Source organism: Cyanistes caeruleus, chromosome 3 (genome assembly GCF_971803275.1).
Source record: "Cyanistes caeruleus chromosome 3, bCyaCae1.hap1.1, whole genome shotgun sequence".
Classification (NCBI taxonomy): domain Eukaryota; kingdom Metazoa; phylum Chordata; class Aves; order Passeriformes; family Paridae; genus Cyanistes; species Cyanistes caeruleus.
In genome coordinates this window covers 113,098,982-113,123,552 of record NC_141703.1, presented here as the reverse complement: position 1 = coordinate 113,123,552, position 24,571 = coordinate 113,098,982, and the positions used below count along the sequence as shown (strand labels likewise).

Below are 24,571 nucleotides of genomic sequence, written 5' to 3'. Positions count from 1 at the left end.
CTGTAGGATGAAACTCTACATCTTGATGGTTGTCACACCCCAAACTGAAATCTTGGCAAAGGGAAAATTGTTTTAAGGAAGACTTGTGGTATCCTGCAGGGCTAGAGAAGTATGAAAGGAAAATAATTACCAACTTAATTTCTTACAGCTCTGCTCTCTGTTCCTTTCCCCCCTCTTCCTCAAAAAAACAAGTCCAGAAATATTTTTCCCATTTTGCTTAAGAGGTGACCACTGACGTGTACTTGGGAGTATGCAAATCCATGCAAATCCAGGGGGTGGAAATGTCATTCACACAAGTGACTAACATTTCTCAGAAGTGCTTTATTTTATTGGGGTATTTTTAAGATTCAGGCAGGGAGCTGGAGAGCAGAGACATGACTCAGATGATACATCTCCAACTTTGTGTCATGGTGCTGCACCCTGGTGATAAAGGCCAGTGTGTTCAGAGAATTCCAGAAGAGTTTGGGTTGGAAGGGACTTCAAAGTCCATCCAGTCCCACCCCTGCCATGGCAGGGACACCTTCCACTATCCCAGGCTGCTCCAAGCCCTGTCCAGTCTGGCCTTGGACGCTTCCAGGGGCAGCCAGAGCTGCTCTGGGCACCCTGTGCCAGGGCCTGCCCACCCTCATTCTGAATTTTTTCCTTTATATTTAGTCTGAACCGACACTATTTCAGTTTAAAACCGTTCCCTCATGTCCCACTGCAGCTGGCCCTAGTAAAGTCTGCCCACATTTTTCTTACAGACCCCCTTTAAGTCCTAAAAGGCTGCAATAAGTTGTCCCTGGAGCCTTCTCCAGGTGAGCACCCCCAGCTCTCCCTGGCTCCAGAGCAGAGGGGCTCCAACCCTTGGAGCATCTCTGGGGCCTCCTCTGGATGCCCTCCAGCAGCCCTTTTTCCAAATATCTCTGTAATTGAGGGAGAAATTCCCTTAAAAGGGGGTTAGAGGTTTCCTCCTTTCCCTTCAGAGCAGCCTGAATGCCAAAGGCAGCAGCAGGGTTTGGAAGAAGCAGTGGCCAAAACAGCTGCAGGAGGCTGATGTAGGAACGATGCAGAACCCACCTGGAAATGCAGCCTGCAAAATCAACGAATGTGCGAGGTGCTGGGGTGTTTTTAACCACATTTTCCTCTCCTGTTCTTGTGCCCTGCAGGCCACAGCCCCTTTCTTGCATATAGGAGCCCTGGCAGCTGTCACAGCGCTATCGTGGTTGGTGGCGGGGCAGTTTGCACGGACAGAGAAAGCCAGTGAGTACCTCCTGTGTCCCTGCAGGCTGGGGAGTGGCTGCTCCTCTTGTTTCTTCCCCCTTGTTTCTCATTTTTTACCCCCCTGTTTCTTGTTTTTCCTTCTCTCTCTTTTTTCCCCCTCCTTGTTTCTCATTTTTCCTTTTCCTTTTTTTTTTTTTTTTTTTTTTTTTAATTTTTTTTATTAAGCCAGGAAGCTGTTTTCCTTCTCTCTCTCTGTTCTTGGATTGTTTTTGTTTGTTATTAAGAAACAGCAGTGGTATCTCTTGATTTTAGGATTATTTCAGACTTGTGGAAGGCATTTTACCTGCAAGAGGTTACAGGCTTTTTGCTGCAGACATGGTGATGTTTGAAACAGAAGAACCAAAAAACATCTGTGAGAACCTACAGCCACTTTTAATGGAAAATAGGATTTCAATCCTTTGGAAATACCAGGAGCAGCTGCAGGCCTTGGTGCAAGCCTGTTCCTGCCATTTCTTTGTGGCATTTTGGCTTTTTTTCCGAGTAAATTTTTTATGGGTGCTTTTTTTCTGGTCAGACGGAATTTTCAGAACCTGGTTGGTGTGTGGGTGCTCCTGGGGTGAGCAGGACCTGGGTCAGGATCTCATTCCGTGTCTGCCTGGAGGTTTGGGTGCTGGTGACACCTTTGAGACATGAGGTCCCTCAGCAAGGTGTTCCTGAGTTCCTCGAGTGCTCCATTCCCAGGAAAAAATCCCTGGCAGAGTTCCTGGAGTTACTTTCTGGCTTGTGGGGATGTGTGTGAATGAGCCTGTCAAATGCTGGAAGCAAAAAGGAGCCTATTTATGAGTGAAACCAGATCAGTTGTGGCCAGGAGCAGAGCTGGGCTGTTCTGTCCTTCCCTTAAAAAAACCAACACCACCTTCTCTACTTTGCATCCACTGCAAATGTTTGTTTTAAGGGGTTTGGTTTTGAATTTTTGGGTTTTGTTTTTGAGGGGGGAAGGGGGGTTTGGGTGTTGGGTTTTTTGGTTTTTTTAATGGAGGTTACCCCTTGAGTTCCAAAGCCTTAATGAGTTTGCAAAATAAATAATAATTTAAAAAAGTTTAAAAAGCAAGTCTTTTGCTGTAACATCTGTGGTTTCAAGTGGCTCCAGAGATCTTAGGAGTTCAGAGGTGTCTGTTGTTTCTTGTAAGGAACACACATCTGTGGGGCACAGGGGGTGATTCTGTTGCTCTGCCAGCACCTTCCAAAGATTCCCAGGGAGTCTGGGCTTGGTGGGAAGTCACGGATAGGAGGAATTGTGTGGCATGGGAGGCAGTACTGCTCATCTGGCCCCAAGCACTGCAGCTCCCTCACAGCCCAGGGATTTATTTAAACATCTCCAGCTTGGTCAGGAAAACATGATTGCATTTTTCTGGTACAAATCTCAAGGCAGAAGCAGCTGAAGTGGCTTTGCCCCGGCTAAAGTGGGTGGTGCAATATAAACTTCAAATGCACTGATGTGGTGCCATGGCTTATTTCTGGTGAATTATTTCTCTTGTCAGGCAGGGCAAAATCTGGTGCTGTCCCACCCAAAGGGTGGAAATGCCAACAGTGTTTTGAGCTACATTCTGGGGGTTTAAGCAATTCACTTCACTTGCTGTTTCCCCAACACAAAATGAAGTGAAAATCTCCTTCAGGACTTGACTTTTTAATTATTTTTTTTTTAGTAGAAGATGTTTTTCCCTAAATACAGAGCCCTGCTCTTAGACTAGAGGCACTGACAGTAGATCAGTGGAGGCGAACAGAGGTGTCTTGCCTGTGCTCCTGTGACGTGGGGAGGTCAGGGCCAGCATTGTCACCAGCTCTTTGTCTCTCTGTCCATCCCAGCTTCCCAGATGCTGATGGTCACGGCGTACCTGGCAGCTGTAGTTGCACTTTACCTCGTGCCCCTCGCCATCTCCTCCCCCTGCATCATGGAGAAGAAGGCCCTGGGACCCAAGCCAGCCATCCTGGGGCACCGTGGGGCACCGATGGTGAGTGGGGACCCCAGCTCTGTGCCGAGGATGCTGCTGGACCTGGCAGGCTCCAGGGAGTGGGTACAGCAAATGCACTTTTGAGGCACTCCTTCTGTAAAGCAGGACTTGAACCCAGTGTCAAGTGACACCCCAGAGATACCAATAAAATATATTTGGGATACCAACAAAATTTTTTTGAGTATCTCAATATATTTGAGATCCCAACAAAAGGGCGATTCTTGCCTTTCTCAGGCTGGGTTGTGCCATTGCATTATTTTGGCTGCTGGTTTTCATGGAATTCTGGAATCTTTCCTTTCATCTTCTCTTAGGTACCCAAACATCTCTTTGGGGTGGCTTTGTTTTTCTGGTTTCTAAAGAGCTTTGGTTTGTGCTGCTCCTGGAGGTGAAGTCAAGAAGTATTTGCTTTGCTGCACACCTTCTTTACATATTAAAAAAAAAGAGCACTTAACCTGGCTGCTGGCCTGATTGATAGCAGCAAACACTCACAATAAACATCTTCTGCCAGAGCAGGAGAAAGGCTTGTCTGGGAAATAAATCTGTGTCAGGTCATCTTTCATTAAATCAAGCTTCAGCTTTCTTGTGTGGCCAGTGCAGTAATGAGGTCTCATCTCCTGTATCTAGTTATTAAATCCCTAATGGCTTTTGCTTATGAGTTTATCCTCTTGTCTATTGCAGGGTTGGGTTTTTTCCTGTTTGTTTTATGCTTTTTCCACTTCCTTTCAGTCTGGTTGAGGAATTTAGTGAAAATTTGGGTCACGGAATCTCAGAATGGTTTGGGTGGGGAGGGACCTTGAAGACCATTGAGTTCTAACCCTGCCATGGGCAAGGTTAGTTCTGGATGCTCTCTAAAATATGGGGATTAAAGGTAGGCTTTATTTCATGTTTTAAAGAGAACTCTTACTGCCTTGGTATGTTACTCACCTGGCATGATGGGACACTAATGCTGAAATCCAGTGGACTGGCAGGTCCCACACTGGGACCTTCCAAAGGGCATTGTTTCACACAAAAGAGAACTCTATTTCTTAGGTATCACTTTAATCCTGCCTTGTGGGGCTTTTTTTGTCCAGTTTGTGGCTCACAAGGAGATTAGTACTGGAAAAGAGGGATAAAGAAGGAAAAAAATAATAAAAAATAAATTAAAATGATGGCCATATTTCCAAAAAGACAAAAAAAAATACCCTTAAATCTTGTTGATGAAACAAAAGATCAGATCCTTTAGTGCCTAATCACAGAATCACAGAATGGTTTGGGCTGAAATGGACCTTAAAAACCACTTTGTTCCAACCCCTTGCCATGTTCAGGGACACTTTCCCCTAGACCAGCCAGAGGTTTGCAGTGGCTGAAATTAGTTTGGAGTAAAATTTGGTTCTTCTGTCCAGGCTTCTTCATTAACCTCCCCAACAAATGATGCCATGAGTTGCTTTTTAAAGCCCTGGCTAATTAAGGGAAAAGCACAATGTGATGATGTCCAGCTGCAGCCAGGTTGTGCTGCTCTAACACAGTTTCATAATCTTCTTTGAGAAAGGTCCCCAAAGCTCCTGACTCTGTTTGAATGCATTAGCAGTGGATTCCTAAGCACAAAAATAACCAAAATTAGTTCATTCACGGTAATTTTCTAGAAATTACTTGCTGTGTCTGTGCAGCAGGAAGAAATGAATAGTAGCCTGATTTTTGCAGGGGATGAGTCTCACAAACCAAGCACAGAGAGGAGGAAGAGCTTCTGGAAATCCTGTGCTGGGTCTGTCTGGCTCTCAGTGACGTGGGCACTGTTTATAAAAGAGAGGAGGTTTGGAAATCATTGTTTTGTGCCCCAAGGTTTCCTTCCCTGAAGGAATTGGTTGTATCCCCTGTTATGAACATGGATTTAAGTTTTAAACACAGCATGCCTGAAAATATTGTACCAAGCAGGTATCCCTTAAAAAAGCCTGGAGAGATACACAGAGAGATACAAGCAGAAAGATTGTGCATTTTTTTAGTTACTGCAGTTTGGCTATAAAGCCTTTTTTAAAAAATAACAATAATCTCAGCAATTAATTCCTGTAACTGCAGGTGCCCCCTTGAATGCATCTTTGCCTTAAACATGCTTAAACTGGGGCTTCAGCTCCCTCCTTCTTGGAGGGACAGCAAGATGGCAGGATGGAAGTTCCTGCACCCCAGAATTTCCTTTCTCACAAAACCCCTCACATTTCAGGGTTTATATATTATATTTCTGGGTTTTCTCTGTGGCACAGAGCAATCCCACTCTGGAGTGGTGGCACCTCTGGGAACAGAGGCAGCATCTGATATGGGTGAAAAAGGTTAAATTTGCTTTCCTGGCTCTCTGGTTGATCTTTGCTGAGTTGTGTCATTGGTGTCAGTGGCTTGTGAAGCTCCCTCGGGGCTGGGATGGACCGAGAGGTTTGGGTTCACAGCGGGGCAGGTTTTGGGTCGGTGCTGGTCTCGCTGGGAGAGGCAATTATTTATGGCAGGGTGGCAGGCTGGGGACTCACCCCCTGCTCACAGGGAGATCTGTCTTTGCCTGGAGGGTTCCAATCACAGAACCACAGGATGGTTTGGGTGGGGAGGTGCCTTAAAGCTCATCTCATCCCTCTGCTCTGCCATGGGCAGGGACTCCTTCCACTGCCCCAGGCTGCTCCCAGCCCTGTCCAGCCTGGCCTTGGACACTCCCAGGGATCCAGGGGCAGCCACAGCTGCTCTGGGCACCCTGTGCCAGGGCCTGCCCACCCTGCCAGGGAACAATTCCTTCCCAATAACCCTGTCCTCTGGCAGTGGGAAGCCATTCCCTGTGTCCTGTCTCTATCTGCCTCTGTAAAATGTGCTTTCCTTTTTTCCAGTCCTTTTTGCAATGAGGTCTCCTCGGAGCCCCTTTAGGTGCTGGCAGGCTCTGAGATTTCCCCAGAGTCTTCTCTTGTCCAGGTGAACATTCCCTGCTGCCCCAGCCTGTCTGTGTAGGAGAGGTTTTTGTGGGAGGCTGGGCACAAACACTGAAGCGCAGAGAGAGCATCACCTCGCAGGGTTACCCTGCAGAAACCTGAGCTACTTGGGAAGGGACACAAACAACCCAAGGCCATCCCAGCAAGCCTGGCTGGGATTCTCCAGATCCTTGTGGCTGCTGCTCTCTGCTGACAGCCCCGGGAACATGTGGAAAACTCCTCTTGGAGCTCGACCTTGGGTGACCCAGCGCGGGGCTGTGCGCTGGGGGTGTCGCCTCTGTCTTCGCCTAAACAAGTCTGGCTTTGATTGGGAGCTGTTTTAGGAAGATAATGTGGCTCTGTGCTGCCTTTGTTGAGCAAACATAAAAATGAACTTGTACTGATGTGTGGCTGGAGCCAGGGGAATTCAGTGCTGAGATACCGGAGCTGGGTAAAGGTTGGTGCTGACATTTGCTCTGATTGTTTTACCCCAAAGCTTTGCTGACCTGAGCCTGCGAAGTGATCAGAAAACAAATGTCACCTACAGCCACTCCAAGTGCTTAAGCAAGTTTTATATTTATTTTTATTATTTTATTATTATATCTCACTTGCACAGTGCAGTTAGGACTTTGCCCTTAAGAATTCCTCTTTGCAGTCCCTGAGTAAATCATGGGATGTGAATGCTCTTTGTGTCCTGATGGAACTGATCCTGGTGGTGGAAAAACAGGGTGTTACAGGTGCTCTAAACCTGAAAAGAATTGGGGAAAAAAGTAATTTATTTTTCAAAAATAACTTTATTTTGATGTGATTCAGTGCAAAAAATCTCCCTGGTTTTCTTTCTGGAGTTGTCAGTATTTTTTTTTTTCCTTGGTCTGCCTGTGTTGTTTCGTAGGTGTTTTGGGAGTAGCTGCACTGTGCTGCTTTTGTAGAACAGCAAAGTATTTATCTTCGCACCATTTTTATTTTAAACAAACCCTAATTCTGTTACCATCTGGTCCATTCAACAGGGAGGAATTTCAAATAAAGTTTGAGTCCTTCTCTCTGATAGCCACAGGGATAAATTTTCTAGGCTTAAGGCAGTTTTTTTAATTGTTGGTAAAACTAACTAGAACATTTGTTATTAAAGAAACTCTTTGATTTTTAGACTAATAGATGACGCTGTGGAATGAGTAGAAGTGGGAGTAAAATGTGTCTTACAGGATGTGTGGTCTGGTTGTTCTCAATGGTATGGAAGAGGCAGGAATTTTTGGGCAGAGATAGATGTGGAATAACATTTTGAGTCCCTGATATTTCCAAATCCTTCTCCCAGCATCCTTGCTGACACTGCTTTGTAAACTTCCCTCATGCTACTGATCTCTCATTGCTTTTTTTTTTCTTTATGTTTTCCTGACAGCTGGCACCAGAAAACACTCTGATGTCCTTCCAGAAGGCAGTGGAGCAGAAGGTTTATGGAGTGCAGGCTGATGTGGTACTGAGGTAGGTCAGTGTGCTGGCTGCTCTCAGACCTCCTGTGGACAGTGCAAGCCAGGAGTGCTCCAGCGTATCCAGTGGCTGCTCACTGCAGCTTTTTCCCCCTGGAAAGGGCTGTCCTGGTGAGCTCCTCCAGTTCTGTCTGTCTCTGTCAGATGCTGCTGACTGTTTCACCAAGGTGGTGGTGAAAGGTGGACTTGTCCAATTGAGGGGGCCTGGGTCTCTTTGTCATCCTCACTTGCCAGAAGGCTGTAGTTTATCCTAGAGCCTGTTTTATTCCAGTGAAACATGGCCTTGGGAAGAGACAGAGCTGCTTAAATGTGACTTTCTCTGGAATACCCCAGGTGCAGGCAGAGCAGAGATTCAGTTTGACTTGGTTGCACAGGAGGGTTTCCACCAAGCTTGAAAAACCATCCCAAGAATACACCAGGAGGAAGCCCTTCCTTCTCCCCTTCCTCTCCCTCACATGGCATTAGTCTTTAAGAAAGGAGGAACCTGGTGACTGTCAAAAAGTCATTTCTTGCTGGCAAATGTTGAGCTGAGTGGACAAGACCAGTTAGAATTTACAGAGGGTTATTTCCAGAGCCATGCTTTTTTCTTGGAATTGGATAGTTCCTTGCTATTCCTGCTCTCAGTTTGTCCCAGTACCACTTATAAACACAAAAAAGACTCAGATTTTAATTTTTTCCCTGACTGCTTTGGAGGTTTGTGTTGATGGACAGATATTTTTGCCTGGTAGAAGGAAGTTTTTTATTTTTAATTGCTTTCTTTTTGCTTTGCATAGTTCTTTTTTGAGAGAAAATGATTTAAAAATGGAAGGAATTTCTTCCCTCTGGTGAGTGGAAGGTCACTGTGGAAGGATGGAGTATGAATTGGGATGTGTGTTATACAATTCTTGTTTTTTCCAAAATTAGTTCATCAGCTGCTGTGAGGGGACAAGCACTTGAGTGTCCAGCTCCCAGATGAGCACTTGGCTCGCGTGGCTGAATCCATTAACCCTGGCCAAGGAGAAAGGTGGGCTTTGGGAGGAGGAGAGCTGGAAAAGCTCCAAGATCCTTCCCCATTGCCACTCACCAGCCATTCCAGAGGAGCACTCCAGGCTTAAACCATGCCCTTGATGGCCCAGCTACCTGAGCCTTCCCCAAGAGAGCCAAGTGCCTTCAGTCAGAGAGGATCCCATTGACTTTCTGGCTGAAAAGTGGGATTTTGGTGCAGCTGGCAGCACCCTCGGGAAGGGTTTGTGGCACAGCACCCCTTGCTGTCCTTATCCTTGTGCTCTTTGTACCTGTGGCTGGATGGGTCCATCCTCCTGGAACATTTCCACGGTCTTGTAGGCATGTATCAGCATGGGTGGGCAGCTTGGACAGCGCTCAGAGCCATCTCACCCTGCTCCACACACATTCCACATCCCAGACCGGTTGGGAAGCCAGCTTTGCTGCAAGCAGCAGGAGTCCGGGATTGTTCCTCTCTCTCTTCCACCCCCTCCCACATCTCTTCTTCTAAAGCTCTGATTCCTGTCTCTGAATCACTGCTTCAGACCTGGGTCAGCCCTGAGTGGTGCTGGGTGACTCCATGAGGGAAGGATTGGAAAGGAGGGAGCCAATGTCAAGTGCCCCATGGGATTTCTGCGCCCTGGTTAAGGCTTGGCAGTGCTCTGCTCTTCTATGAAATGTTCAACTTGAGCTCTTGGCACTTTTAAACACTCCACACTCTTCGTTCTGCAGTTGCTTAGCATTTTTTTTTTCTTATTTTATTTTTAACTATTTATTAAACCCTTTCTGACTGCAGCAGCGTGGGATTGCCGTGTCAGCGGGTTGCTTTGGGCTGGGGGAAGGAGTTGGCACAGCACAGGACAGAAATAGCAAATAAAGATGCCAGTGACCTTTGTGAGAAGGGACTTCTGAGGGCAGTGATACAGCTGAGGCAAATGTTTGCTCCATCATCTGAAACTGGGTTTCATTCTCCCTCTGGGAAACAGCTCTGGGCTGTCTCCTAATTCAGATGGGATTTGTCATTTCACCCCATCCTCTTTTCAGATTTTCTCTGAGCTTCTGTTAGGAGCTCCTTGCTTTGGAAAATGTCATTGCTGTCAGGCTGGCTGCCCTGGGTTTGTCCTGATTTCTGGGTGCAGACACCTGCTCCCCTGCCTTTGATAAAACCTGTCACTACCCTGTGTGGCTTTACCACTGATCTGGTCACTGAAAATTGAGTGGAAGAAAGTTTAAAGAGTTTCTTAAGCTTTCCAGAACCATTATTCTGTAATATCCAGATGACTAAAAAAACCCAGGGAATACATTTGGCTGCTTAATTTCATCTAAGAGGTGTGGGGTTTTTTTTTTCCTTCCTTTAAGTATGAACTTAGCTCATGTGGGCATGAAACCAGTTTTCAATCGGAGAAGGCAATTTGAGAATATTTTTGGTGGTTTGGAAGCCTTGCATCTTGCTGAAAGCCTGATGTTCACATGTAGTCTTGAGAGGCTTTGAAAATTTCCCTCCTGACCCGCTGTGAGCAGTGTGAGGAGAGTTTGTGTGTGTCTGTACATCCAGGGGAAGCTCTGATGTTTTTGGGAGCTGCAGAGGCTGAGAAAGGAAGCTTTGATGAGCATTCAGGGTCAAAGGCTGAATTTTTTTTGTCAAAGCCACCTGAGTTTGAAAGGGAAAAGTTGGAGGAGATAATGAGGCATGGACAGTGTTACACCAGTGTAGCAGTGACTGCCAACATCTGGCTGGTTTCTAAGAGAGATTTTCCTCCTGAGGATGCTTTTTCAGGCTGGCTGAGACCTTCACAAGGATTTTGATGTGGGAGAGGCTGGAGTGGGAAGGGGACTTTCCCTCCTTCACCTGTAACAAGGTCTGTGTTTGCAGCTACGATGGGGTGCCCTTTCTGATGCATGACAAGACTCTGAGGAGAACCACAAACGTGGAGGAGGTGTTTCCAGAGCGGGCCCACGAGCACTCCTCCATGTTCAACTGGACTGACCTGGAAAAGCTCAACGCTGGAGAGTGGTTCCTGCAGGTGGGTGCCATGGAGCCCTGGGGTCACAGCTCATGCCCTGCTCCTCTTTGAGGCTGCAGATCCATCTCCCTGGTGATGTGGTGTGGCTGGACCAGGTGTGCACGGACCGTGTTTAGTTCTGTCTCTACTAAACTTAGGCTTGGTCTAAGCCATGTTGTGTCACCCTGAAAACTAAACATTCTGATCTTGTTTTCATAGTTTAGTTACTTTCCCAGGAAAGTAACTATCAACATGAATTGTTTATACATTCCTTCTAAGAAACATCCTTTGATGGACGTTTCTCGTGACCAGAGTGCTTGGGAAGGTGGTAACTTAGTTATCCAATCCCTGGTCATAGTTGAGAATCTATAAATACTGGGGTCAGAAAATGAAGTTATTTCTTTTCCTGTCATACCACTGAGAGGTGTTCATGTGAATCATTCTGTGTCCTTTAGTGACAATTTGTCTTTCTGGGCCTCTTCTGGAAAAAGGAGTCTTGAGCATGGCTGACACCAACAAAGAAATTCAGGACCCCAAGGGGGGTGAATGTGATTATAAAAAAGACAGAAAAAACAGTGTGTTATACACTGTTCCCCTCTTTTTTTTTAGTTTTTATTTTTTTATATTTAATTTTGGGACAGTCATCTGCACAAAAAAAAGATAAGAAAGTCAGCCTTGGCACTGAGGGAGTCTGGGCTTTGTGGCATTAATCCTGGGATGTGCTCTGCTTTCAGAACGACCCTTTCTGGACAGCGGGGTCCCTCTCAAGGGCTGACTACTTGGAGGCTGCCAACCAGTCAGTCTGCAAGCTGGAAGACATGCTGGAAGTGATCAAGGACAACACCTCCCTCATCCTGAACTTCCAGGACCTGCCAGCAGCTCATCCCTACTACAGCACTTACATCAACATCACCCTGGAAACCATCCTGGCATCGGGAATTCAGCAGCAGGCTGTGAGTTCTGTGGGGCTGGGGATATTTCCAGAATTGGCTTCCTTATGGTTTCCATGAATCCTGGTGTGTCTCCAGTGGGGCATCACTGGAGCTTGTACCAGTGGTCACAGAGGCTGGAATGGAGCACCTGGTACGGCTCAGGAGAGGTTCTCTCTGAGTCAGAAGGAAACTTCTTCGTTTTAAGCCTCCACTAAGGCCACAACAGAGATGGAGATGAAGAGCAAGAGAAGAATAGTTAAAACATAGATCTGGGGATGTGAAGTGGGATTCCTCCCTCAGGTTTTTGGTTCCCTATTGCGAATGCACGTGGCTGCTTCTGTGCTGCTCTGATGCCTTGGTAAATGAGTGTCACTGAATTATTAAGACCAGGCTGGTTGGGGCTTGGAGCAGCCTGGTCTAGAGAAAGGTGTTGGAATGGCAAAGGGTTGGAATGAGATGGCTTTAAAGGTCCCTTTCTACCCAAACCACACTGTGATTCAATGATCCACTTTTACCTCTTGCAGCTGAGCAGGAGCTGTTGATTTGATTTTGGGACCACACGGGTGTGAGCTCAGGGAATGCCATGCCCTGGGCCGGAGTGTTCCCAGATTTGGGAGCCACATTTGCCATAACCTGTGCCCTGTCCCGCTCCCCCCCAGGTGATGTGGCTGCCAGACACGGAGAGGCAGCTGGTCAGACAGGTTGCTCCAGGTTTCCAGCAGACTTCTGGCCTCAAGCTGGACGTGGAGCGCCTGAGGGAGAAGGGCATCGTGAGGCTCAACCTGCGCTACACCAAGGTCACCAACGAGGATGTCAGGTACTGCCCTCTGTGAGAGCCCTCAGCATCCTTTCCTGAGCATCCCAGCCTGTCTGGCTGCACAGAGGGATCTTTCCAGATGGATTTGCTCTTGAAAGCTTGAGCTGTGCAAGCTTTTCCCTACCCATCATCCGGAATCCAGGCTGTTTCTGGGAGTGCACAGCTGCCTCTGACATCTCTACATGCTGTCTCAGGATATGATGAGCCTCTTTGAAACACAAATGTATGAATTGGCTGATTCTTATTAGACTCACAGCCCTGGGAAAAAGGGAAGGCCTTTCACACTGAGTTCCCTCATTAGCAGCTGCCCTTTGCTTCCGTTTGTCTGCTCCAGAGCTGCTAGCACGGAATTTTGATTAGACCAAAGTCTGGATATGCTTTCAGAAATTTCTCTTTGCAGAAAGAGAAACTCCTGTCCTGTATCATCTATTTAGACTGTGATCAGCTCTTCTCTCTAGTGACCCTAGCACAGCAAGGGGTTCCTGTCCTGCCTGGGCCTGTATGTGAATTTTTATTGTTTTAGCTCCCAGCTTCTCCCCCTTTGTCAGGGAGGGCAGATTGTTTCTAGCAGGGCTTTTCTGGTTTTTAATATTTTAATTAAACAGGTTTGCAGAACAGAAATATCTCCAAAGGAGCTGTCTGTCTGCATGTTAGAGCTGAACCTGCAGCTGTTTGAGAGCGTGGGCCTGTTTGGGGTGATCCAGCTGTGTCTTTCCGTGGCTGCCAGCAGTCAGTCCAGCTCCTCACCCTTAAAACCAAAGGACATGCTTTACCTGCAGCATAATTCCTGCTTATTTTTCCCCCTGTTTGCTCTGTCCCATGGAGAGGGCTCTGTGCTCACTCACTCATCTCACCCAGTTTATCAGCCCCAATCTCCCATCAATCCCACCTAAGCTGTCTCCAAAACAAGAGCTGTCACCTGAATGTTTCTTGAACCCTCTTGGTGCCCAGTCAAATGTTGCTGCAGTCCTGGTTTGACATAGTTCTCTCCATTCTCCCCAAATCCAGCACCTGGGTGCAACATTGCTGCAACCACCCCTGCCCTTGGGAAGCCCTTTGGAGCACCTTGTTCCTGTTGTGAGCTGAGAGATTTCCATGTCCTGAATGTCACCTTGCCCCTCAAAGTGTTTTGCCAGTGTTAAATTGCAGGGATTAATCTGTGCTGCCCTGGTGAGAGAGACTGATGGTGCTTCTGCTTCGTAGATAAGGAAATAGAGCAATTTATGTGAATTATCTGGGTACCAGGTAATTTCTGGTCCTTGGTTTGCTGCTGGCAGCTCCTGGACCCCAGCTGGCAACTTTAGCTGCTTGGAAAATGACCTCAGGAGGCTGGAAGCTGTAACTCTGCATTCGTCCCCAAAACAAGGGCATGGAAGTTGTAGGGATTGATGCTGGAGACAGGTCTGTCAGTTTAATTAAGCAAATTGCCCCTGAAATGTTACAGGCGTCTGAGGCAGATGCTAATTTCGCATCAGCACGGTGAGATGGTTGTTCCAGAAACACACCCCATGTCCATCATTCCTGGGGAAGCATCTGGGATGGTCTGTGGCCTGTGCCAGACAGCAGCCAAGAGGTGAAGAAAGCTGTCAGGATCAAACATTGGCTTGCAGTGCCCTCACGAAGCGCTGTAGAAAACTCTTTATTCTGTGCAATTCCAACCTCTCCGCGGTCGATGGCGAGAGCTCTCCTCTTGGGGGTGAGGTTTGGTGGGGTGCTGTGTGTCACCCTGCGTGTGTGCCTCGGCAGGGACTACACCAGGGCCAACCTGAGCGTGAACCTGTACACGGTGAACGAGCCCTGGCTGTTCTCCATCCTGTGGTGCGCCGGCGTCCCCTCGGTCACCTCCGACAGCTCCCACGTCCTCCGCAAGGTGCCTTTCCCCATCTGGCTCATGGTAAGCACCACCCTGGGAGGGGCTGGCAGGAGGAGGGGGCTGGCTGTAGAGCTGAGAGGTTTATCCAGGGGGGAGGTTTGGTTGGGATTGAGGGTTTCCCTGCTGAGCAGCTGTTAAGAGCTGCAGGCGAAGCAGCAAACCAGGCATCTGTGTCTTGGCCAAGCTGTTTTGGCCAATTCTATGTCACAGGCCAATTAGGTTTTGGCCTGTTCTGAATCCCAAACCAAGGAGCAGGTTGTACCTCTGGCAACCCCATTGCTAGACAAGAAGAAGGAGAGAGCCAGTGATGATGGTTCAGCTGGGATCAGCAGGTGGGATGACCACTTAGACTGGCAACTGGAACCAGACCTACCAGTGCCTGGAAGGTCACAAATCTCACTCACAGCATGGGGCTGTGCCTAAAAGGTCCCATCTACACTTCAAATGGACCTGCATGGATATATTTCCCTGTTTTCCCCCAGACTTGGATTGCCAAACAGCATCTTGCTCTCACCCCTTGAGGTACAGCTGAGATAGGAAACTTTCAGCCCAGAGAGCTCTGAGAAAATGTCAGCGCACAAAAGGAGGGAGAGTTTCAATTTGTTCCTGTTTGCAGCTTTCCCTGATAGTTTTGGATGACAGCCTGGCATTAAGAAGGTCATAAATGTTGTGATTTATACCTAACCCCTGCAGCTGTGTGCTTTTCTTGCTCCTTGGTGGTAACTCCAGCCATGGGTGGTCTCCCTGTGATTGCACAAACCCAAGTGTTTAAAGGTCTGCTTCTGTTTTCTGTCTTGCAGCCTCCAGACGAGTACCACCTAATCTGGATCACGTCTGATCTCATTTCATTTCTCGTAATTGTAGGAGTTTTTATATTCCAGAAGTAAGTTTGTTACAGCTCTGCTCTTGTGTATTTGTGACCTGTGTTTTTGTCCAGATTGTTGGGTGGAGATGGGAGTGAGGACTACCCTGAGCCTCAGTTCTTGGATTGCAATAGCAGGGGAAATACTTACTTTAAAAATCCTTGGAAACAATAAATCCACTCCCAGGATGGGATGGACAATTGGATGCACCTTCTAAGAATCAGAGATCACAAATTAATAGTGTTCTGGTGCCTTGCTTTGCTCCTGAAATATGTGGAAGAGAAACTGTAAATGCTTTAGGGAAATGGATGTTGAGAAAGACATTCTAGTACTTTAAAGGAGGAAGAGGATGGGGATTTTGAGATTCCACTATTACAGTGTTCAAAAAGAACATGCTACAGTTTTCTTAAATCAGTTTGTTCCTGTTTGGATTGTAGAAATATTATGGAATCATGGAATGGTTTGGGTTGGAAGGGATTTTAAAGATCATTTAGTTCCAACAGCCCTGCCACAGGCAGGGAATTATTATGGGAAACGTTATGACACTGCAAATCAAATCAGTTGCTTAGTTAGAAAGAAGAAGGAGAAACTCTCCTCCAGAAGTTGGACTTTTCTGCAGCAAAGGGCTTGCTCTTCCAAGAGCCTTGTGCAGGACAGACCCCTTTCCCTGATGTTCCAGTTTCTCCACCACATGGGAGAATTGCTAGCAGGGCTGAGGATATGTCAAAACCAAATCAGAGCAGAATTGCCCAGGTCCCTCCTGCTGATGTGATTCAGCTCTGGGGAATGGGGTATTTGGCCTTCGGTGTCATGGTTGGTTTTTTTGGTGTGTGGTTAGTTGTTTGGTTTGGTTGGTTTGTAGTTTTTTCCCCCAGGTCCTTTTCTGGGGCAATCCAGAGCTGCTTCCTTCATGCAAGGATGAGGGGGTGGGTGGGAGCAGAGGCACTGCTTCGATGTGCTCGTCCTCTGTCCTCTGCATGGCTTCTCTCTCCTCTGTAGCCATGGTAGGGACTGCTCCTGCTCTTCTGCTCCAGCCCCAGTGACAGGATCGTGGCAGCCTCTCCAGAGGGGAAATACCAACTGTGATGACTTCTAACTAACCTTTTTTGCCTCTTTGCCTTGTTTATTTTCTTACTGCTCTGACTGTTGTGCATGTTCCTCCTCTTTCTCTCTCTGCTGCATTCTGGCATCTCACAGCTATCACATGATCAGGTAATTCTGGTGCTTTCCTCCTCTTTCTCTTTTTCATTCAACCTTCCTTTCTCTCTTTCTTTCTCCCTCTCTGCTATGGCTTCACTGCAGATGGACAGGGTAGGATGCAGCTTTTCTGATGCTTTCCAACATCTGGCTTCAGGAGGGGACCGTGAGGGTTTGAACACTGCATAGTCCATAGCCATGAGCACCATGGAAGTCTGATGCTGAAGCCAGTGGATGTTTTGAAGGCAATCTGACCTTCTGTTACAATGATCTGAGTCACTGCCTTTTAAAACAGCCCAATTCTGAGGTCCCAGGGCACGTTGTGGCTGGGAGATTCCCAGAGGATGTAACACTTTCTCTGTGGAAATAATCCCATGCAAAATTTCCCCTTCCTTCCTGTATTTGCCAGAGATGTTTGAGACCAGCCTCTATCCTAAAGAAAATCATGGAATCTATTCAGTTATAGAAAGTAGCACTTCTGTAATTAATTCTCTGAATTAATGGGGCTGACAACTGGAAAGGTTGGGCTCCTCAATTGCTGCTTGGGATCCTCCCGAGTTGCACCCCTGTGAAACTGGAAACAGTGTGAAAATAAGAGCACTTTATGCAGTGGGGGAGGGAATTGAGCCTGGGGCGCTGGATTTGAAGTGCCATCAGTCAGAATCCCAGATTCCTTTCTCCCAGTTTGGGCCCTTCCCTCACCAGTCATTCCCATCCCTTCGGAGGGAAGCGCTGTCACTTGTCACTGCACTAAAGCCTTCTCCCTCCTCGGACCAGACTCTCCCCGTGTTCCCTTCTCCATTGCTCCCCTCTGTGCCGTGGGGTTGTTCTCCTGAGGATGTGGTTGCCCCTTCCCTCTGCCCAGCCTCGGGGTCAGGGTCAGCCCCACAGGTGTCCCTGAGGTGCTTTGGTGTTCCCGGCAATCTTCCCAAAACGGGGCCTGGCTGTGGGGCCGGGCTGAGCCCTCCTGTGGGTGCAGGGAGGTCGGGTGGTCTCCCCTTCTCTCCTCCCCTCACTCGTGGGGGAGCTGGGCAGGCTTTAGGCAGGAGCAGGCACAGGAGGGGACTCTGCAGCTGGCTTGGCTCTGTGCTTGCTCCATCTGACCACCTCAGCGCCGGCCAACCCCATTTTTCCCCCGACCTGCCCCTCTCCCGCTCCCTTTCCATGGCATTGAGCATCTCCCCTCCCACCCCAGGGTCTGGCCGTGGCCCTAACCCGGTGTATGCTGTCTCTGTGTTGTTGTCCCAGTATTTTTTAGTCTGTTCCCACCCCGTGTCCGTCTGGTCTGCTCTGACTCCAGCCTCCCAGAACAGGACCTTCCTGCTGTCTCTCTGGCCTTTTTGCACGCTGCTGTCCCAAACCTGGTCCACCACAACAGAGTCCAAGGGGGTAGGAGAGGTGCTATTTTCTATTCAACCAGCTTTTTTGGAGACCCCGAGGCTTCTGAGCGCAGCACAGAGCGTTTCACGTGGTGTTGGTTGGAGTTCCATCGTGGTTAAACGTACTGGTGGCTCTTCTGAGAGGATATTTCAAAGCAGCCCTGAAAGATGGGGTGACCCTCTCTCTCCTGGCTCAGTCTCCCTGTGAGAGGAGCCATCATCTCCTCGTGTGTGTTTTACCTCCCTGGCTCTGCCCACAGCCACCACGGGAGGTGGAGAGCACGGAGCAGAGCTTGTTCCTCTTGGCAGGAGGAGAAAAGTCCCTGCACCTGTGTGAGGCTGGGCTCTCTGTGCCTCAGAATGACCCCAGTCCTCCATGGGATAGCTGGGGTCTGGGGGTAAGAGGTCCCTTTTGACCACAGAGTGACTTGATGCTGAAAATCCTGGTGTGGTGGGCAAAGCAGAGACTTGTACCAGTGTGGGTTTGGTCCTGATTTCGAGTTTAAGGAGGGTCTTACCCCATGAGATCTTGCAGTCACATTGGCCTTTGTGGGATCTGCCTGCAGGGGACACTAAGGCAAAAAATACTTTCTTCCAGGTCAGAGTGGCTCAGTTTAGATGATGATGATAGAAGGAAAAAAAAAGAAAAAAAAAATTAATTTGTTTTATACTTTAATGTCTCTGCCTCCTTGTGCTTCCCCTCTGCATTGCTTCTGTCCATGGGTCTGTGAGTTGTGCCATGTTGCCATCCCACCCCTCCTTTTCTGTGTAGCCTTCATCTGTACCCTGGTCAAAGCCTGATTCAGGTCACACCCAGTGTCAAGCACTGGGATTTGGGAAGGGGGTGGAAACCCTACAAAACTACACCAGCTACGTTTACCTGGGAAAAAATATTGCAGGGCCTCTTTTGTGGATGTTGGTGTGTCAGGCTGATGCTGTAGACCCTGGCTGGAGATCTGTGGGCTCCTCCAGTCTTCTGCTGCTCCTGGGGCTTGGTAGGGGGTCAGAAATTGAAGAGAAGGTGGTTGTTTTGATCACCTTCTCTCATGTGAGTGAGCCACTAGATGGTGCCAGCAGATCAGAAACCTCTTAAGCCACCCTAAATTCCTGCTGGTTTTTTTTATCAAATAGCTTTAGGGCATCCCTGGCAGGGAGAGGAGGATGTACTGATGTCTCAGTGGGGTGTGGGCTATGAAAGCCTGGCCTAGACATCATCCCCTTGTGGTGGGATCTTGGGAACATCTGCCTTGGCTGAGCCCACCAGGTTGGCTCTTTCCCCTATTCCAGCAGCCCACCTTGCCCTCCTAATGAGGGCACAGGGCTGCTCTCAGTGCCCCCAAGTGCCACATCCACATGGCTGTTAAATCCTTCCAAAGATGGGCACTCCACCACTGCCCTGGGCAGCTGTGCCAGGGCTGGAGAGCCCTTTTGGGGAAGGAATATTTCCTGTGCCAAATCTCAACCTCCCCTGACACAATCTGAGGCCGTTTCCTTGCTGTGTCTCAGGTTTGAAATTTTAAATTGTCTCTGAGCTCTCTTCTCCCACGAGCCTGACCACGGCGCTCGGTGAGAGAAAATTTGTGGTTTCTTTACTTGGCTTTACTTCTCTTAGCCTGTTCCCTCTAAAAGCTTAAATACCTCTGTCTCCTTTGTACAGCTGGACAGGGCTGTGGGGAAATCAGCTCATGGATTTGTGAATCCATGGGTCTGATTCCTGGGTGGAGTTAGGATGCTCAAGGTGGTTAAAGGTGCCTGGGGTGACACAGTCACCTCTGAACATCCTCCCGCCACGTGGGGCTGTGTAGGTGCAAGGGGGCAAAGGGACTCGGTGGCCTCTTGCACCAAGGGTGCTCCTGTGTCCGGGGAGACCCTGAGCTCCTGCTCCTGTCTTGCAGGTGGCGCCTGGGAAGCATCAGGACCTACAACCCGGAGCAGATCATGCTCAGCGCCGCCGTCCGCCGCTCCAGCCAGGATGTCAAGATCATGAAGGAGAAGCTGATCTTCTCAGGTAGGGATGGGGCTGGTGGGGCCCTCCCTCCGCTCCCACCCTACTGGGGGAGGAGCTGCTCTTGATCCAGGGGGCTGGACTGACCTTGCTGTACTGGGATATGGGCAGAAATCCTGCGTTCAGCTTCCCTGGTTATCCCATCTTACGTCTTCTCCACTTGCCGTTGTCAAAAGCCATAAAACCCACTGATGATGGCATATGCGACCACAAATACGGTGCTGAGTTTGGGGCAGACCTGGAATTGAGTGGCATTAGAGGCTGTGGCATTCCTGTTATCCTTGTGCTCCTCCCAGAGTTTATTTCTGTTGGAGGACATTGGTAATATGTCCATCACACACCATCTCTAAGATAGCAAAACCGTGAGCAAAGATGGAAATGTTTAGCTTTAAAAGGTTAAATGTGGTGCATGAGGCTGGAAAACTCACCTTTGAAGGAATGTGAATATAATCCCCCCACCCCCTGAGCTTTGTTATGGGTTTTCTTTTTTTGTATTTAGGGTCTGGAGATGCCCAGCAGGGATCAGGGTTTAGTGGACTGGGCACAGACAGAGCAAAAAGGCAACTTTGCTTATGGTGAGAAATGCCAGCCAGAGGTGGTGAAAATCAGGTATAAATCCAGGGAAACCAGACAAGGAAAGCAGCTTGGCACAGCAGAATTAAGCTTCCCTAACATGTCCTAGACATAAAGCATCCCAGACATAAAATCCCTTAGAGGTGGGGGGTGCAGATGGAAGTTTTGAGCCTCTGAAACAACTCTTCCTGCCTAGGGTGGATGTTTTACCATTAAATCATTGGTGGATGCAGGTTTTTCCCAGTGAAACCAGGGGCCAGAGGAGTCAGTCCTTTCCCAGGATGGCCATTGGGTAGGGGTTAGGGTGGGGTGCTTTGTACCACTCTCCCACAGGTGACTTGCTCAGCCCTGTGACAATGACATCAGGTGTAGGGGGACATCCAGCTCTGGTGGTGGCCGGATTTTGAAGGGCTGAAATGCAGAGCTGAGCTCCAGACTGGGGGCAGATGACGTTCAGAACACGAGTGAGGAGTTAGCGTTCCTGGTTCCCCGCAGGATCAGCTGGATGCCGCGAGCCGGGGTCGCGTGGCTGCTCAGCTCCCCTGCTCACACCCCTGCTTTCTCTGCCCCTTCCCAGAGATCAACAACGGCGTGGAGACCACGGACGAGCTGTCCTTCTGCTCCGAGAACGGCTATGCCAACGAGATGGTGACGCCCACGGATCACCGGGACACCAAACTCCGCATCAACTGAGGGCTCTGCTGCGGCCCCGTGCGCGCTCCGGCAGCGAGAGCCGTGCTCTCCTGCTTCCCGTGGGATGGGAACCTCTGAGGAACTGCTGGTTGGGCAGAAACCCCCGTCCCACTCCCCACCACTGGCTGCTCCACCTCCCTGGTTGTGAGGCTGGGGGGCTTATTTTTGTAAATATGTAGAAAAACTGAATTTTTTGTTGTTTTTTGGTTTGGTTTTTTTTTTTTTTTTTGAGTGTAATTTTTTCAGGGCATGAGTGGAAATACCGTGTTCATTAAATCCTCCACCTTATGGCTGAAGTTCTTTGAATCTTGATGTGAGAGCCTGAGTCCCCTTGGGGGGGTTTTGGGAGTGGCACATTGGCTGTGTGTCTCCTTGCTCCCCCTTTCCCTAGCCCAGCCCTTCCCCTGGTGCAGCGACTGTGTAGCTGAATGTTGTGATGTTCTTGTGAAGTGTTGATTTTGTTATGGTTCCTTTTCTTTTGTTTTTCCCCTCCTTCCCCTTTTCCTGGGCAACGGAATTGTAGCTCTGACGCAGCAGGAGGCTGTTGGAGAAGAGAAGCTTTCCTGGGAGAGGAATTCAGGCTGCTCTTCCCTGCCAGGGAAGGGCTGGCACTGCTCAGGCGCTTGGGCACCCGCTCCTTGTCCCATCCTCCTTCCCCAAGGCCTGGATGCTTGCTGGGGAATGGCCTTCTTGGAATGTCCTGCCAGAGTTTTGAAGGCAAATCCTGAGCATTGGCTGTAGATTGGTCTCTGCTGGCAGCAGGTTTTGATATTTTTTTTTCCCCCCTTTTTTTCTCTCTTCTCCCCAATCTGGGCTCTGCTGGGAGCCTGGATGGCTCGTGACAAGCAGTGCCACGGGCACCTCCACTGCTGGGGTCTGGCTGAAGTGCCTGCCACTCCAAGTGGCATTTGCAGTCACCCCCTGCTTCCCTTCTGGAAGAGGAAGGTGGTGGTGCAGTGGGAGCTCCCCCCTGGGCTGAGGAGGTGCCCGGGGGTGAAGAAGTTGTAAATAGTCTGGGAGGCGAAGCAGCCCCAGGATATAATTTATTCCTGCAAGGAGACCTTTGTTCCTTGCTGTAAAAAGCAGGATCTTACAAGCTGCACATTCATGTCCTCCAAAGGAGTGATGGTCTTGTAGCAGACGCTGACGAGCTCTGAAGGCAGAGGCTCCCATCAGCAAGTTTCCAAAAAGCAAGAGGCTTTAACCCAAAAGTTTAAAAAAAAAAAAAAAAGGTAAAAAATGAAAAAAATAGAGGAGAAAGCAGTCAGGGGGATGCTGTACATCACATTCCACACCCAAAGCCACGAGAGAAACAGCCCTGAGCAGTTTGTTCTTGTTTTGGAACTGCTCTGTGTTTTAAGGCTGAAATCCAGTGGCATTTTGAAACCCTGAAGGTTGGGCTCAGTGTGTGGGAGCTGGGTGCAGAAGTGGCCAACTTGACTCTGTGTAGAGAGCATGTTGATAATGACAATGTGAATTTTGGTGCTCTAAAAAGCACCACCTAAAGTCAAGACTTTATTCCTTTGCATCTCCCCTGGGTTTTATGAATGTAAGTGGAATAAGCCCCTGGTCCACACTCACCTTCCCCAAATCCTGCCCTTCTCCCTGGTCCATGAAATCCAGCGTGTCTTCTTCTGCAGAACTGCAGGATTTTGGTGGGTTTGAAGGTATTTTGAGAACTAAGTTGCTTCTCCCTTTGATGTGGTGCTGTGCTGAAACATTCCTGGTGGATTGTCATTGCCCAGTGAGAGATGTTGTTAAATCTCAGCATCTGTTGGTCATCACCTGCATGTTCTGTTTCTATCCTTAGAGATGACTTTATTGAAAGTCAGAAAGTGCTTAAAAGCTTGGAAGTGATCAAACCAGCAAAGAGTTGTTTTCACAATTAACTTTTTTTCTTTTTTTTAATTGCAAGACCCAAATTTCATGCATCATGCACTGACTGTTATTGTCCGGAATATTTGCTACCTTTTTTTTTTTTTTTTTTCGAAAAACAGAAGAGGATGATACTTTTTTGATGGGACTAGAGCTAAAACAAAATAAACTCTGCAATGCTCTGTGAAATAAACTGTCAGTATTCCCCTGCCAGTCTGTCCTTGTTTTGTGTTATGGCGCTACAGAGAGGCTCCCACTGCCTGGTTCAGAGTTTTCCCACTGCTTTCTGTCATGCTCAGCACCCAGAAGCTCATTTTAACCCCAAAGATTGGGGAGAAGTTGGAATCAAGAGAAAATCACACAAAACCAGGCTGGGAGAAAATATGAGATGTTCCAGAGACTTACTTTTCCCAATGCATTTTTAATGTAACGCAGAACCCCTCTCTTCCCCTCAGACCTAATTTGGGGTTTTTTCCCTCAAAAACAATTCCCTGCCTGGGCTGGGGGAAAAAAACCAAATCCTTATCTCTTGGGTTCCCTGAGCAGCTCGGCATGACCAGGAATGAATAACCAATAATAAATAAATTTGATTTATGGTTCCGCCGCTGCCCACCGGAGGGCGCTGCTCTGCACCGCCGCGCTGCGGCCGCCAGACGGCGCCCGCGGGCTCCCGGCCGTGATCTTGGTCCTGGATCCGTCCTGATCCCGGTCCTGGATCCGTCCCGGTCTTGGATCCGTCCCGGTCTTGGATCCATCCTGATCCCGGTCCTGGATCCATTCTGATCCCGGTCCTGGATCCATCCTGATCCCGGTCCTGGATCCATCCTGATCCCGGTCCTGGATCCGTCCCGGTCCTGGACCCATCCCGGTCCTGGATCCATCCTGATCCCGGTCCTGGATCCGTCCCGGTCCTGGATCCATCCTGATCCCGGTCCTGGATCCATCCTGATCCCGGTCCTGGATCCGTCCCGGTCCTGGATCCCTCCCCATCCTGGATCCCTCCCCATCCTGGATCCCTCCCCATCCTGGATCCGTCCCGGTCCTGGATCCGTCCCGGTCCTGGACCCGTCCTGATCCCGGTCCTGGATCCGTCCTGATCCCGGTCCTGAATCTATCCCGGTCCTGGATCCATCCTGATCCCGGTCCTGGATCCGTCCCGGTCCTGGATCCGTCCCGGTCCTGGATCCATCCCGATCCCGGATCCATCCCGCTCCCATCCAGGTCCCGGTCTCGGGTTCCACCCCCATCCTGAATCCATCTCGATCCTGGCTCTACCCTGATCCCGGTCCCATCCTGATCCTGGATCCATCCCGGTCCCGGTCCCCGCAGCCCGCCCAGCAGACACCGGCAGGACCGGACCCGAATTCCCGGAGCCGCCGCCGCGCCAAAGGCTCTGCGGGAATTGCGGGGTTTTTTCCCTTTTCAAACCTTCAGCTTCCAGCAGCTCTTCCCACGGAAAAGCTACAAACAGGGAAATCCACTGCTGGTGTGCAGCCGTGCAAACCACACCGCTGCCCCGCTCAGCTGCACCTACCGCAATATTCCCGGGAGTACAGGGAGGCTGAAGCTAAAACAAATTGTTTCCAGCTAAAAATTCGACAAGGAAAGTGTGCCAGCGCCGAAAGCTCTCTCTGACCTTCCCCCTTACAAGTGATAGCTTGAAAAGCTTCCAGCTGCATCTTGCGGAGATAAACGGGGGCAAAAATATTGCTCAGACCTTACCCCTTATATTTGGAAACCTGGATTCACTCCACGATCAGATGACGATT

General features: G+C 49.0%; 1 protein-coding gene across 20 annotated transcripts in view; it reads left to right on the top strand.

Moving 5' to 3' along the window:
- GDPD5 (glycerophosphodiester phosphodiesterase domain containing 5) overlaps positions 1-21,223 on the top strand; it is a 102,859-nt gene extending 81,636 nt beyond the window's left edge. For 14 of the 20 annotated variants that reach the window (XM_086883640.1, XM_086883643.1, XM_086883645.1 and 11 more), the window contains 10 exons: positions 1,149-1,242; positions 3,070-3,215; positions 7,524-7,606; positions 10,466-10,616; positions 11,330-11,548; positions 12,187-12,344; positions 14,091-14,238; positions 15,018-15,100; positions 19,552-19,664; positions 20,812-21,223. In XM_086883640.1, the coding sequence (XP_086739766.1) occupies positions 1,149-1,242; positions 3,070-3,215; positions 7,524-7,606; positions 10,466-10,616; positions 11,330-11,548; positions 12,187-12,344; positions 14,091-14,238; positions 15,018-15,100; positions 19,552-19,664; positions 20,812-20,927 (1,311 nt within the window). In that variant the 3' untranslated portion in view covers positions 20,928-21,223. Of the gene's footprint in view, positions 1-1,148; positions 1,243-3,069; positions 3,216-7,523; positions 7,607-10,465; positions 10,617-11,329; positions 11,549-12,186; positions 12,345-14,090; positions 14,239-15,017; positions 15,101-16,277; positions 16,293-19,551; positions 19,665-20,811 lie in introns of all 20 variants that reach the window. The other 6 variants (XM_086883635.1, XM_086883636.1, XM_086883637.1 and 3 more) reach the window with 1 other exon arrangement.
- Positions 21,224-24,571: the final 3,348 nt, after the last annotated feature.